This window comes from Alligator sinensis, unplaced genomic scaffold (assembly GCF_000455745.1).
Source record: "Alligator sinensis unplaced genomic scaffold, ASM45574v1 scaffold755_2, whole genome shotgun sequence".
In the NCBI taxonomy this organism is placed as follows: domain Eukaryota; kingdom Metazoa; phylum Chordata; order Crocodylia; family Alligatoridae; genus Alligator; species Alligator sinensis.
Window position 1 is genome coordinate 2,658,198 of NW_005841883.1, and position 14,122 is coordinate 2,672,319.

At 45.4% G+C, this 14,122-nt stretch overlaps 1 protein-coding gene across 3 annotated transcripts in view; it reads right to left on the reverse strand.

Annotated features, from left to right (window-relative positions):
- NSF (N-ethylmaleimide sensitive factor, vesicle fusing ATPase) overlaps positions 1 to 14,122 on the reverse strand; it is a 106,701-nt gene that overhangs the window by 48,841 nt on the left and 43,738 nt on the right. For all 3 annotated transcript variants that reach the window (XM_006017664.3, XM_006017663.3, XM_014516905.2), the window contains 2 exons: positions 7,529 to 7,728; positions 1,114 to 1,279 (listed from right to left, as the gene is read on the reverse strand). In XM_006017664.3, coding sequence (XP_006017726.2) covers positions 1,114 to 1,279; positions 7,529 to 7,728 — 366 coding nt within the window. The remainder of the gene's footprint in view (positions 1 to 1,113; positions 1,280 to 7,528; positions 7,729 to 14,122) is intronic.

The window sequence follows — 14,122 nt, forward strand, 5'->3', positions numbered from 1 at the left end:
AGCTCCGGCTGCTCTCCCCTCCCTCTTTCCAAAACCAGGGACTGCAAGCTGGGAGGCAGGGACAGCAATGGAGAGGCCAGGAATCAGGCTCATGGTGGTTCTTCCCAAGCTTGGCTCCCAGCCCCACCAGTTTCCCTTTGACAGCCACACCACCCAGGTGGGTAGCAGGGATAGTGATTTCAAAGCTGATGGGATCAGAAACCAGGCTCAGGTACAGCCTCTGCACGCCTGCTTCTCCATGCCTCCAGCTTCATGCTGCCACTCCTACTGCCCACTTCAGCAATGCGCATCGCAATTTAAAAGCCTGCGGCGATGGGAACCAGAGCCAGGGAAGCCTTCCCCACGGCGATGGGGCAATGCTTCCTACGCTTCCCCAGACCAAGGATTTCCTAGTCTGGGGAGCAGGCTGGGGGCTCTGCCCCACTGCCTCTTCTAAACTGGTTTGATAGGGAAGTGGAACAGAGGGAAAGACTCCCTATGCATTCCCCAAATCTGCATGCCCTAGGGCTAGGGATGCACAGGAAGCCTTTCACCCATGGCTCCACTCCTCCCTCCTGGTAAGAGGGGAATTTTACAACTTCCATTAGAGCTGGTGAGAAAAGGTACACTTTGGCTGCCTGCAGACATGGGGGGAAAAAAGAAAAAAGAAATATGCTTTACTTTAAATTCAGTGTGCTCCCTCGCTGAGCCCAGCACATGCCCAGAAGAGGCAGCGCTTTAGTTGGACCTGGCTCTACAACATTTGTATAAAGTGGGTGCTTTTGTGGGCTTTTTTGGCACTTATCTAACAGCTGATTGAATCAGCTGTTAGATAAAAGCACCAAAAAGCCCCACTGAAACACCGGATCTATACAGATGCTGCAGAATTGGGTCTATGTAACGTGCTGTTTCTTCTGGTAAAGCGTTTTTTTTTCTTCCATGTCTGCAAAGCAGGCCTAGTGACCTACATTTCCAAATCAAGGATGAAATGCTGCTCTTCTGTTACTGAAAGCTTCCTTAGCATAACCACTTCACCTCAAAAACAAACCTTTAAGCATCCAGAACATGCAGGTCTCATGTCTCTTACACACCCTGCTCTTTAACAAACTGGCATCAAGCTTGAAATTTTCATACCAATGACCAGGATGTTATTCAGCTGCTCCACGCCATCAATTTTAGACAAGAGCTGGTTAACAACAGTATCATGAACTCCAGTGCTGCCTGCCATGCTCCCTCTCTGCTTGCAGATAGCATCAATCTCATCAAAGATTATGATGTGCAGACCGCTGTTTGCCCCAAGCTGTTGGAAAGAAAAAAAAAAATTGCTAAAATCTGGTAATTCTTTCCTAAAAAGACTCCAACTAAACAGTCAATGTGCTACCTTGAGTTCCTGCTACTCAAATGGGGACATTTCATCAGTGAGCAGTGTGTGGTCATCAGATCTCTTATGTCTACTTCTTATCCTACCAGAACAAACATTCTAGGGGCCTGTCTGAACTAGGATTTAAAGTAGTGTTATTAACTACACCTTAGCCAGCATGTGCTGACACATACATTTCAAGACTAGGTGAGGCTGCCCCTAACATAATTGAGCTAATTTAGGCTTAACTTGGCCATGAGAGGAGGGGCTAGACACAGTGTATGCTATATCTACATCAGGCTTTTAAAATGTTATAGGACATGCTAGTTAATGAGAGAGAAACATGTTTAGACAATGCCCAGAATACCAGAAGCCCTTTAAGAGAAGCATACATTTTTTTGCCACTTGGCTTCTCCTAATATACTTCCATATTTCTAAAAAGGCACAACTGTCATCTTGGTTTGCTCATATCACAAAAGCATCATAAACTTGCATTTTTAAGACTGCAGATGCTAGATATTGATATGATTTCATATTCTGCACAAACAGTAGGACCACAACCCTCCCTGGAGTTGCTTATGTGTAAATACCGCAGTCAGTACATATTCTGCAGTAAGAACAAAAAGTCGAAAGTTACTTTAATGGCTTAAATGGGAACAGGTAACCTGTATATTTTTATGAGCAAAAATAATATTCACATAAAGTCTGCTCTCCTGGATTGAGCACTTATTTAGATACAAAAAGAAAATGCTTACCAAAAGAACACTACCATTTTAAAACCTTGTACATATTACAGCCTGAGCTATAAAGCAAAAATCAGATTCAAAAGATGTCACTAGCAAAAGTGTATTTGAATACAACGTTATTACAGTCTATAATTGTGCTGGGAATAGATTCAAATCTTGACCAATTGTAACTATTCTGGAGTTTTAGCCATGATTACAAGATACATGCCATAATTGGCTCAGCAACTGGCTGACCTACACACAACCTGATAGCATTTCTTTGTTTGCCTGTAGCATAACAATTTTTAAAGGGCTGACATAATAAATCCTGCCCCCGCCCCCCCAAAAAAACCAAAAACAAAACCCAAACAAACCCTAAACACAACCTAGGAATGCTCTAGGTATCAATTTTTTGTTGCTAGTGGGCCACCAGATAAACCTCATTCAAAAGAAAATCAGAGCCCCATGACTGCCTGGTGCTGCAGGCAGTGTAATCTCTCTGCCTTCCCCTGATACTGCCTGCACAGAGCAGAGGGGGACAGAAGACTAGAGAAGGTAAACAGCATTGATCAGAGGGACAGCTGATGGAAATGGAAAGGACAGGGTCCTCAAGAGGCCTGGGAGCAAGCTCTGATTGTGGGGGAAGAGAGGCCCAGAGGGAGGCAGACCAGAGGTGGAGGTGGGAGAGATTAAGAAATTTTAAGACTGGAGGGACCATTAGGATGCTCTGGTCTGACCTCTTGTGTAAAAGGTTACAGCATTTCCCTGAACTAACTTTTGTTTGAACCACAGAACATGTTTTAGAAAAACACCCGGGGGGACAGAGGGCGCAGGATGGCATGGGTGCCAAGGTGTATAGTTGACAGCCCAAGAGGTTGCAAGTTCAAGGCCAAAGCACAAGCACTCTTGGTACAGCCCATCAGATTCCAACAAAATCTGTGAATTCTGCTAAATACCTTGTCACAAAGATGTGAGAAAGGAAAGAAATGGACTGAGTAGAGGTTAGGGCATTAGTTATGAGCTTGGGACTTTTTTACTTTAAAAACTACCTTTCCCTCTCCCATATTAATAGTGCTGTTGTCTGTCAGGAGGGACACCAGAGTTGGATCCTCCTTGCCATGAAAGAGGGAGGCTAGCTGAGTATTACCATGCAATTTGCTCTTGGCTCTTCAATCAAAACTAGCCTTAATCTGATGACCTTCCAAGGACCACTGCAAAACGTGTGCATTTGGGAGCGGCTTTAGACAACTAAGTTCAGGATCCTGAGGAAAGGAAGGAAGGAGAGCAGCTGAGTACAGACCCTGGACTACAGAAACACAGACTTCAACTCATTCCGGGAACTCATGGGCAGGATCCCCTGGGGGACCAGTCTGAAGGGGAGAGGAGCCCAGGACAGTTGGCTGTACTTTAAAGAAACCTTACTGAGGGCACAGTAACAAACCATCCTGATGTGCAGGAAGACAAGCAATATGGCAGAAGACCAGCTTGGCTTAGCAACAAACTGTTCAGGATGCTCACACACAAAAAGGAAGCTTATAAGAAGTGGAAACTTGGAAAAACAACTAGGGAGGAGTATAAGAGTATTGCTCGGGAATGCAAGGATGAAGTCAGGAAGGCCAAAGCACAGTTGGAACTGCAGCTAGCGGGGGACATGAAAGGTGACAAGAAGGGTTTCTACAAGTATGTCAGCAACAAGAGGAGGATCACGGATGATTGGAGAAAAGGGCAAATATAGTGCCCGAGTTTAAGAAAGGGAGGAAGGAGAATCTGCGGAACTACAGACCAGTCAGCCTCACCTCAGTTCCTGGAAAAATCATGGAGCAGGTCCTCAAGGAATCAATTTCTAAGCACTTGAGGGAGAAGGGGATTAGGAACAGTCAGCATGGATTCACTAAGGCAAGTCATGCCTAATCAACCTGACTGCCTTCTATGATGAGATGACTGGCTCTGCGGATGTGGGCTGAACAGTAGATGTGATATACCTTGACTTCAGCAAGGCTTTTGATACAGTCTCCCACAACACATGTTCACAAGCAAGCTAAGGAAATATAGGTTGGATGAACAGTCTGTAAAGTGGACCAAAACCTGGCTGGATTGGTACTCAGAGGATCAGGCTCAGTTCTAGCTGGCAGCCAGTATCAAGCGGAGTGTCTTAAGGGTTGGTCATGGGGCTGGTTTTGTTCAATATTTTCATCACTGATCTGGAAGATGAGATGGAGTGCAACCTCAGCAAGTTCACAGATGACACCAAGCTGCAGGAGCAGTAGGACTAGGATTCAGAGAGACCTCAACGAACTAGAGAATTGAACCAAAATAAATCTCATGAGGTTCAATAAGGACAAGTGCAGAGTCCGGCACTTAGGACAGAACAATCCTATGTACCACTACAGGCTAGGGACCAACTAGCTAAGCAGCAGCTTTGCAGGACCAGGGGTTACAGTGGACCAGAAGCGGAATATAAACCAACAGTGAGCCCTTGTTGCCAACAAGGCTGAAGGCATACTGGGTTGCATTAATAAGAGGGTGGCCAGCAGATCAAGTGAAGTGATTATGTGACTATCAGACGCTGGCGAGGCCACATCTGGAGTACTGTGTTCAGTTTTGGGCCCCCCACTACAGAAAGGATGGGAACAAATTGGGGAGAGTCCAGCAGAGGGCAATGAAAATGGTGAGGGGGCTGGGGCATGTGACTTATGAGGACAAGCTGAGGAAACTGGGCTTATTTAGTCTGGAGAAGAGAAGATTGAGGGGGGATTTAATAGCAGCCTTCAACCACCTGAAGGATGGTTCCAAAGAGGATGGAGCTAAACAGTTCTCAGTGGTGGCAGATGACAGAACAAGGAGCAATGGTTTCAAGTTGCAGCAAGGGAAATTTAGGTTAGATATTAGCAAAAATTCTCACAGGGAGGGTAGTGAAGCATTGAAACATTTTACCCAGAGAGGCTGCGGAGACTCCATCCTAGGAAGTTTTTAAGGCCTATCTAGACAAAGCCTTGGCTGAGATGATCTAGTTGGGGATGGCCCTGCTTGAGCAGAGGGTTGAACTAGATGACCTTCTGAGGTCACTGCCAACCCTAATTTTCCAATTCTATGATCCCATTTATTTAACAAATTGCCAGTGATGGAGAACCCACTATGACTCTTGCTTTATTGTTCCAATGGTAAAAAGAAACTCCCTTTTCCATGTCATTTTCTCTACCCTCTGGTTCCAGCTGCTATATCTTATCCGAGTCTGAAAAGCTTCCGTTGTCACCCTTTAAAGGCTTCTTTGATAATTACCCTAAGCTCCTCAGGACTCTCATTGGAAGGCATGTTTTTCAAGCCTTTCACCATCTTTGGGCCTCTGCTCTGGTTCCTCTTCAGTTTACTAACCTACACTTTGAACTGCAGGCACCAGACCTGGACCTTATTTCAGCAGTGTTTACACATCATTGCTCCTTCTTGTAGGACTTCATATTTGTGGAGTGGTAGTGGTGAGAAGCTGGGACCCAGATAGGGGAATTGATGGACAGACATGCAGAAGCTCTAACCCAGAATTGTGGGGAAATGAAAGTTGGTGAGAGAAAACAGTGTGCAGGAAAGAGGAAGGTTGGAAGAGGAAACACAGGGCCCCAGGTATGAGGGAGGGAAGAGGCACACAGAGAGCTTTCATAATATATGCAGAGAGAACAAAACATCTACCATGAGTGGGTGGAAGAAGCTGCAACAAGTCCCCTAGACTAGAGAGGACAATGGACAGTGGCATATAGGAAGCCTGTGGGGGAATAAAAGCAGACCCTAGTGTCTACAATACATTCATCCTACAGAAATGTGCAACCCTCAGGAGTATCATGCTACATCTTCCTAAGCACGTTTTCAAATACCAGCAATAGAAGGATCATTCACTTCAGGACTCAAAGCCTAACCAGGTGAGACTGGGAAAAAACACAGTACAGAATACTTGCTCAGCACAGTCTTACGTTGTTATGCAGTTTTTCTCCTCTCCAAAATTCTTCCTCAACAAGAATTTTGTTTCCAGTGTCTGCTGTCCACAATGTGAACACTGTGTGAATATGCTGTCACCTTGGCAATCTTCCCCAGGCACAAATCATTACAATACTGACCTTTCCAAGACCTTCCTAATCTCATAACCTGTCATCAGGACAAGCTCCCCCAGCCAATCTAGGGTCTATTTCATCAGGTGTGTTACCTCAAAGGAGAAGGAGTCCACAGATGTTACTTTTATTATAAGAGCAGGAGGGAAGGAGCTCTGTGGAGATGGACCAGCTCTAATTAACACTCTTCCCAGAACCACACAGCTGAAATTGAGCAACAAGTCTCTTAAAGTGCAAATTCTTACCACGTTTCATTAAAAAAAATATGTCTAGCAACACTGGATCTAGAAAATCTTTTCTGTATAAAATGCTTTTTGCTACCATCTACCATAAAAGGCGTACTAAATTTGGCTGAGGAGCATCACAGGTACAACACTTTCCTAGTAGCAGGTACAAACAACCAAGAGCCACGTAACAGCTTATTCCTTCTGCCCAGCACATAAGAAATGGTATTTGGACCTTTCATTTTCAGATAGCTAGAAAAAAGGCCCAACCTTTAGTACTGACTGCATCTTTAACCGCCACAGAGAAATATTATTAATTCACACCCTTGTCTCCAACACTACCATTGGCAGGGAAAAAAAAAATCACTGTACCTAACCTAGTTTTGCAATATTGTTTCTACTTGCTAGCTTGTTTTCAGCAATGATCATTAATGACAGACTGAGATATCCTATAATCCTGGGACCAAGGAAATGTGAATTTTAGGCATTTAAGCTTATCCCACACTTGTGCCTTTATCTTGTGCCTGCTGAAGTCAGGGGTAGAACTCCTACTGACTTCAATGGCAGAGGATTAGAGGCCTGAGGGTAACATTTAGCACCCATTTCCTTGCTCACATCCTATTCTGAGCAGCTGCCACACTGTATAATGCAAAACAGTCAGAGAAAACGTCATCCAAAAGTAGCATAAAAAAAAAAAAATCACGTAAAACACTTTGAAACGCTCCCAGGTTCACAAGGACGCTGCCAAGCAAGGGATCAACAGCTTCTTTTCTCTAAACAAGCACTTCTATTCTACTTTGAACTCCTCTACTGGACAAGGGCAACATAGTTGTAGCTGTCTCCTCACCACCCCCAAGATCATTGGGCCCAAAAGATGACAGAAGTTATGGCAGCTGATAAGGGAAACTGCAGTACCTTTTGCATACAGAAGAAGCCTGAAAAAAAATTAGCCTGGAGATAACATTATTTTGCTAACAGAGAAAACTACTGCCCTGCTGTCATAATGATTCAGTGGGTAAGTGTGACCACAGATGGATCAGTGAGTCGCACTAAATGCTCAAGACAATAAATTTGTCATTATAAACCTCCTCTTTAGTTATTCTTCACATGCGTGTATGTTGACAGTGATATTTATTCTTGCATTACCCTCCTTTGTTCCTCTTCTGCATCAGCGAAGAGCTTGCGGATGTTGGCCTCTGACTCGCCTACATATTTGTTAAGGATTTCTGGACCATTAACCACTTTTGGTTCTCTGGCATTCAGCATCTTGCCAATCTGTCTTGCCATAAGTGTTTTACCACAGCCTGGTGGTCCATATAACAGGATACCTTTCACATGCTTGCAACCTAAAACAGAAAAAAGCTTATTAAAAAGAGGCAAACTGAAAGATATAAACAAATGTACCAGTGACTAGGGAATCGCCACACCCAATCCAGTGTTTCTACGTGGGTCCTGTAACAAATGTGTTTTTGACCCAGTATAATATCTTATCAATAAAACAGAACCGGGAATATAGAACTGTCAGCCTGGATCAAACCCATGCTACTGTTTTCAGAAGAAGGTGCAAAAACCCTACAGCAGAAGTTCCCAACCACTGGGCCGCAGCCTGGTACCGGGCCTCAAAGGGTTGGCTGCTGGGTCATGGCAACTCAGACCCCTGTCTGTCCACCCGGACAAGAGGCTTCTGCCGCTGGCAGTCACATGCGAGGTTAAAGCTGGGCACTGGGGCAGCCCCAGAAGGGAGGCAGCAGGCTCTGTGTGCCCTGTCCCACTCCCACCAGTCCATAGTATAACAGGTTGGGAACTACTACCCTACAGTACCAATACCCAGCACAATCTTTCTGTCATGAAGGTCTGACCTTAAAAAAAAAACAAAAAAAACCCCCCAAAACTTAACAGACAACTTAGAACATGAATCTTTAATTTATATACATTTCAAATTCTGGTTAGTGACAACTCTGGATAGCTATATGAATTTCCAAAGCCCCTTCTAAAATTTTGCCAAATTCTTGGCCTGAACAATATCCCGTGGCAATTTGGGAAGATCCAGGACGATGCAAGGTAGTGCAGCAACACCCGCTTTGGCAGTCTGAAAGGTGTGCAATGAGCTCTCTCTTAAGCTCACCAGCATGTCACTGCAGCTTCTGCCCGAGTTCTACCTGTGCTACTCTGCTCCGAGCCCACCAGCTAGTTGGCACAGACTCAGGCCAGAGCCCCTGCTTTTATACAGCTCCGAAGCCCAAGGGGTGAGTGCTCCCACTCTGCTCTCTCTTCCTCCCCATCCTACTGAATTCAGTGGCAAGGGAAAAGATGGGATGAGAGCCTTATCCAACACAGGCTAAGAGCTCAGAGCTCTGGCAGGAGCTATTCCGACATGCTGATGAACTCAGAGAGCTAACTGCACACCCATCACACTGCCAAAGGGAGGTAAGAGCAGGCTTACCCTGGTCAATTCCCTCTCCTCACCCTCAGGGAATTGCACTTGCATGGTAATGATTTCCACAGCCTAATTATGCATTACCTGAAAAATATCACATCAGTCCTAGTGAAGCTTGCGGAGGAACAAGCCAGTTGTGCCAAGCAAATGTAGATCACTCGGTAGGATCAGCTCACTTAAGCAAGTCCTACTTCAATACAATTAAATGCAAAATCAAACTTCTAAGAACAATGTATGCCACACTTGTGCATATATGACCCAACTGAAAGATATCCCAAAACGAGACCAAGGAAGTGGCCCATTGTAACAATTTCTTGCATCACTGTATGCACAGCTTATGATCTGTTCTCTTTTGTCTATAACTGTCCTTTACTAGGCTCTGTTGCACGATTCTTGAGTGAGAGCAAAAGTAGAGCAGAGTGGCTGCCATCACATCTTCCCATGAATAAGTCCTCAAATCATGCCTCCTGCCATGCATGTGTGGCATGGCAGGAGGTACAATTGTTGAGATCAGGGATTAGATCCCACTGAACCTTTAAACAAACACCTGTCAGCAGCTTAAAGCATGTGGACCATAGAAGTCCAATTTCTGTGAAGGGGTAACAGATATAGCCTATGTCCAGAAAGACAGTCAATGAAAGACAGGGAAGACATTTGTGGAGCCCATTCAAACTAAAGGAAACTTAAAGCATACAGGTCTAGTGTGTGAAGCCCAAACATACCAGCTGGGTGAGTAACCAAAAGGAGAATTTCTACCAAGACTGCAGGATAGAAAAGCTATTTTAGTAATGTTTTTTTCTGCTCAGATTCAAGAAACTACAGGACTATTAGGAAGAACCAAGTATCTCCTCCTCCCCTGCCCTCCTCCCCATATCAAAAGCGTATGCTAAAGTGCTATTTACTGAAAATAGATAAACATACTTAATGAAACATTTACAGATGAGATCCTACATGCAAAAAGTACAAGGAAGTTCCCAAGTAGGATTCTCTCAGTAATTCTAAGAAAGCCCTCCAGCACAGAAGCAGAGAGCATATTGATGAATTCAGGATCCAAAACATGAAATGCCTGGCTAGTTTTTCCATTAATTGTACTAGAGGATTAAGGCTAGAGCAAGCTCACCAAATACAAAAACCTGCATGTGCAACAGGGGTTGCTGCCAGAACTAGTTTCTGATGAAAGTGACACAGGAAAACAAAGACAGAGAAATACATGGATTTAAAGCAGTAGGCCAGAGAAGTGTGGGAAAAGGTAAGCCGGCTCCTTGAGGAAGTGACAGCACTCAGGCTGATGACAAGGGAGGCAGTGCTGTACAGACACCTGACTAAACATCAGGGGCCCCAGACAACCTGCTTTGACCAGTTTGTGACCCACGTCAGGAGCACCCTGTGGCAATGCAGGAACCTCCTGTTATATAGGCACACTGAGCTCAAGGAAACGGACTGCGTCAGAATGTTTCTGAGCAAAGTCCAGTCCTACTACCGGAAATCAGTGGACGAGGATGGAGAAGACGCAGCCAACTCTTGACAACACTGGAAAAGCAACACTTGGCACAGACTGTTCAAAGCCCCCCTGGGAGGGGAAGTGGACAAGGAGAACGAAGAGGACAATGATGCAACTGGACCCGGAGACAGCAAGGACAACAACAGGAACAGCAGCAGGGGAAGTGACAGCGACATTGACAACAACAAGGACAGTGAATAAACTGAGACTAGAAACCCCAATTGGGGCTTGGACTAAGGAACTGTGTTTGGTGGGTTAGGGAAGGGCAGAGGGTGGGTGTGTGGGGGAATGGGCGCATTTCTTTTATTTTATTATTTTATATATATATATATGGGCGTGCGAAGCTTTGGTTGCCGATTCGATTTGGAGAAGATTCGGCGCAATTTGGAGCCTGAATCACGGAATCTGAATCGAATTGGGACACCAAAAACCCCCCTCCAAATTGATTCGGAAAAGATTCGGAAGGCAGTCTTTCAGGGGAACAGAAACTGAGAAGGGGCGGAGGGAAGAAGACTAACATCTGTAGCTGACCAGTGACTGTGATCTTTCCCTGAGTCCCCTTCCAATCACAGTGCTCTGGGGGAGGGACATAGAAATGCCTCGGACGGCCAGAGCCGACTCGAGTTGCATTTGAAATGGGTCGTACGTTAGGGCGGGCTGGTGAATGGAGAGGCAGACACAACTTATTGGTTGCAAAAAACTTTACTCGCGCCGCTTGCAATCATGACGCAGGTGGTCCGGTCGTCTGAACAACCACACGAGTTGTTCCAGCTGGCGGGGCCCAAGCCAGTTAATCCATCCGCAATTCGAAGCCGGCGGGGAAAGGGGTATGTCTGGGATTGCGCTTGGCGACGGGAAGAAAGCCCCACGTATGAATAATTTAGCACTGGCCAATAGCGGGGCACAAATTTACATTCGAATAGCGGGAACTCTTTGCACTGTGCATTTCTGTGCTGCAAAGAAGAAATGCATCCTGCAAAGGAAACTGCAAATTGTCGGGAACTCTCTCCTACACGCGGGTTCTCAATTGCAGCAGAACACTCTGCCGTGCAAAGGAGCTCTCATGTGGCCAGGAAATTCCATAGTGCCGAGGCACAAAAATCACTGGGTTGTGACACTAGGGAGCTGGGAAGAGAGTGCTCTCCCAGGAGGCTAGGTCCCAAAACTCACTTGCAACAGTCTCCAGGTTTCTGTATTTCTTTCTTTGAAAGAGGAACTAAGAACTAAGCCCATCAAGTACAGAAGGGGGACAAAATCCACCCTCAGAAACACAGGCAGAGGTGTCCCAGGATAAGCATCCAAATTACTCTTGAAGGTGTTCAATGTAGGTGCTTGAACCACCTCCGATGGCAGGCTGTTCCAGGCCTTGTGGGCTCGGACAGTAAAGAAATTCTTCCTTATGTCAAGCCTGAAACGGTCTTGCAGAAGTATGTAACTGTTTGACCTCATCATCCCTTGGGGTGCTCTGGTGAGCAAATGTTCCTCCAGATACTGTTGGTCAACCCTGATAAACTTATAGGTGGCCAGCAGATCACCTCTGAGCCTGCGTTTTTCCAAGCTAAAGAGCCCCATGGCTCTCAGCCTGTCATCATAAGGTCTGTTTTCCTGACCTCTGATCATGAGTGTGGCTCTTCTCTGGACTCTCTCAAGCTTCTCCACATCCGTTTTGAATTGTGGAGCCCAAAACCGGATGCAGTACTCCAGTTGCAGCCTCACCAAGGCCGAGTAAAAGGGGAGAATGACGTCCCCGGATTTGCTTGAGAAGCATCTGTGGATGCAACCCAGCATTTTGGTCGCTTTACTAGCCGCAGCATCACAATGCAGGCTCATGTTCATCTTGTGGTCAATGATTACCCCCAAATCTCTTTCTTCCGTAGTACTAGCCAGCATAGCACTGCCGATCCTATAGGGATGTTGCAGGTTTTTCCTCCCAAGGTGGAGAACCTTGCATTCTTCAGTGTTAAACACCCTCAGGTTCTCATCTGTCCATTCGCTGAGCCTGTATAGGTCATCCTGGATCACCCTCCTGTCTTCTGGTGTGGATGCTTTGCCCCAAAGTTTGGTGTCATGGGTGAACTTGGCCAGTCCGCTTCAGACTCCAATGTCCACATCATTAATGAAGATGTTGAACAATATGGGTCCAAGGACAGAGCTTTGGGGGACCCCACTCATCACAGGGCACCATTATGACTGATTTCCATCAATTACTACCCTCTGGGTCTAACCACAGAGCCAATTTCCCAGCCAATGGATCGTGGTGGACCCAAAGCCACGACTGGCCACTTTTGTCAAGAGGTGATCATGGGATACCAGATCAAAGGCTTTTTTGAAGTCAAGATATATGACATCAATCTCTTCTCCCAAAGAGAACATATGAAACCATACAGATTTATAAATGAAGGTTGTTTATATTCCCAGTACCGCCTGTGCTTCACTGCACTCTGGGATGCTATCTGCACCATAGCAATGTTTTTTTATGGACGATGCAGGAGAGTCTGGTGTCAACCATCTCCATTGCAGGTTTTTGTATTGAGGTGATATGAGACAGAACAGAGTTGATGTAGCAATTTTTCAAAATGTTTTGGTATTTAATAATTAGCAAAAATGTACATACATGCCATCTATTTCACAATGCAATACTTCTACCACAATGGAAATGTAATGATTGCTCTCAGTCTCTGTGATGTTGGTTTCATCATTGGAATTAGTTTTCTTTCCCTACTGGGGTCTGAAATACTGACCACAAGGGAAATTCAGAGCAGCCATCTTGGATTCCAATGTGGCAGCTATATGGACTTCTTGCCAGATTGGCAACATGACTGTCCTCAGACGGGTAGATCACCTTTACCTGGAACACACTGCTGTCATTTGTGGCAATGAGTTTCCTATGGGGCTGTTGGCTACAAAGCACCAACTCACAGGATCATCATAAAATTCTCGTTTATTGTACGGATGCAAAAGTCAAATCATAGCCCTTGGTGGTGATGCCCCCAAACAGACACAAATTCACGCACACAAACACACACACACAGTAGCTAGCTATGAATACTAAGCACCGGAGTCAAGGTATGCCTATCTCCAAGTGCTGGAGTCCACCATCGATGGCTAGTTGAGGCTTCTTACAGTGCAGTGTTCCTTCAGAAGGGGGTCACCAGCTGGTCCTTCTGGCTGGACAGGCAGGGTGCTGGTCACATCAAAGAGGGCAAAATTGTGGGATATTCTTTGCTGCCTTTTATCCCTCTCTGGCAGACTTTGATGACTCCCCAATTCTCAGGCTTACCCAATCCAGGGGTCATTGACCTCGAGGGACATCCCTCATGGGTACTGCTGGATGGAAGCTGTCAGCCCCAGGGGTCACAGCCACATGTACGTGCAGTCTCAGGAGTTCATTGATGAATTTTCATTGATTCACTGCAGTGATGAATAGAGCTCTAGAAGTGTTGATCAGCAGGGATTTCAGCCCCGAGGGTCTGTTTCCAGCCTTGATTAGTTCAAACCGGGGCTTAACACCCTTAACAGTGAAGTTTCCTGGAATTCCTAGCTCTTTATTAATTCTTTCCTCCTCTTGGCCTGTAGTTTTGTAGGTGATAATTCCCACTCATTCACATGTTTCTCCAGACTAGCTACTGTGTTCCACAACCAACCACGATTCATTCAGGGACCTGCTCCATACAGAGGTTCCTGCTCTTGCAAACGTTGTTCCATGTTATAACATACTTTTAAACTTAAAGTACATTTGTAAAAGTATCTACAACTGTATTTTCACTACAAATACACCTCATATAATAATAATAATAATAAT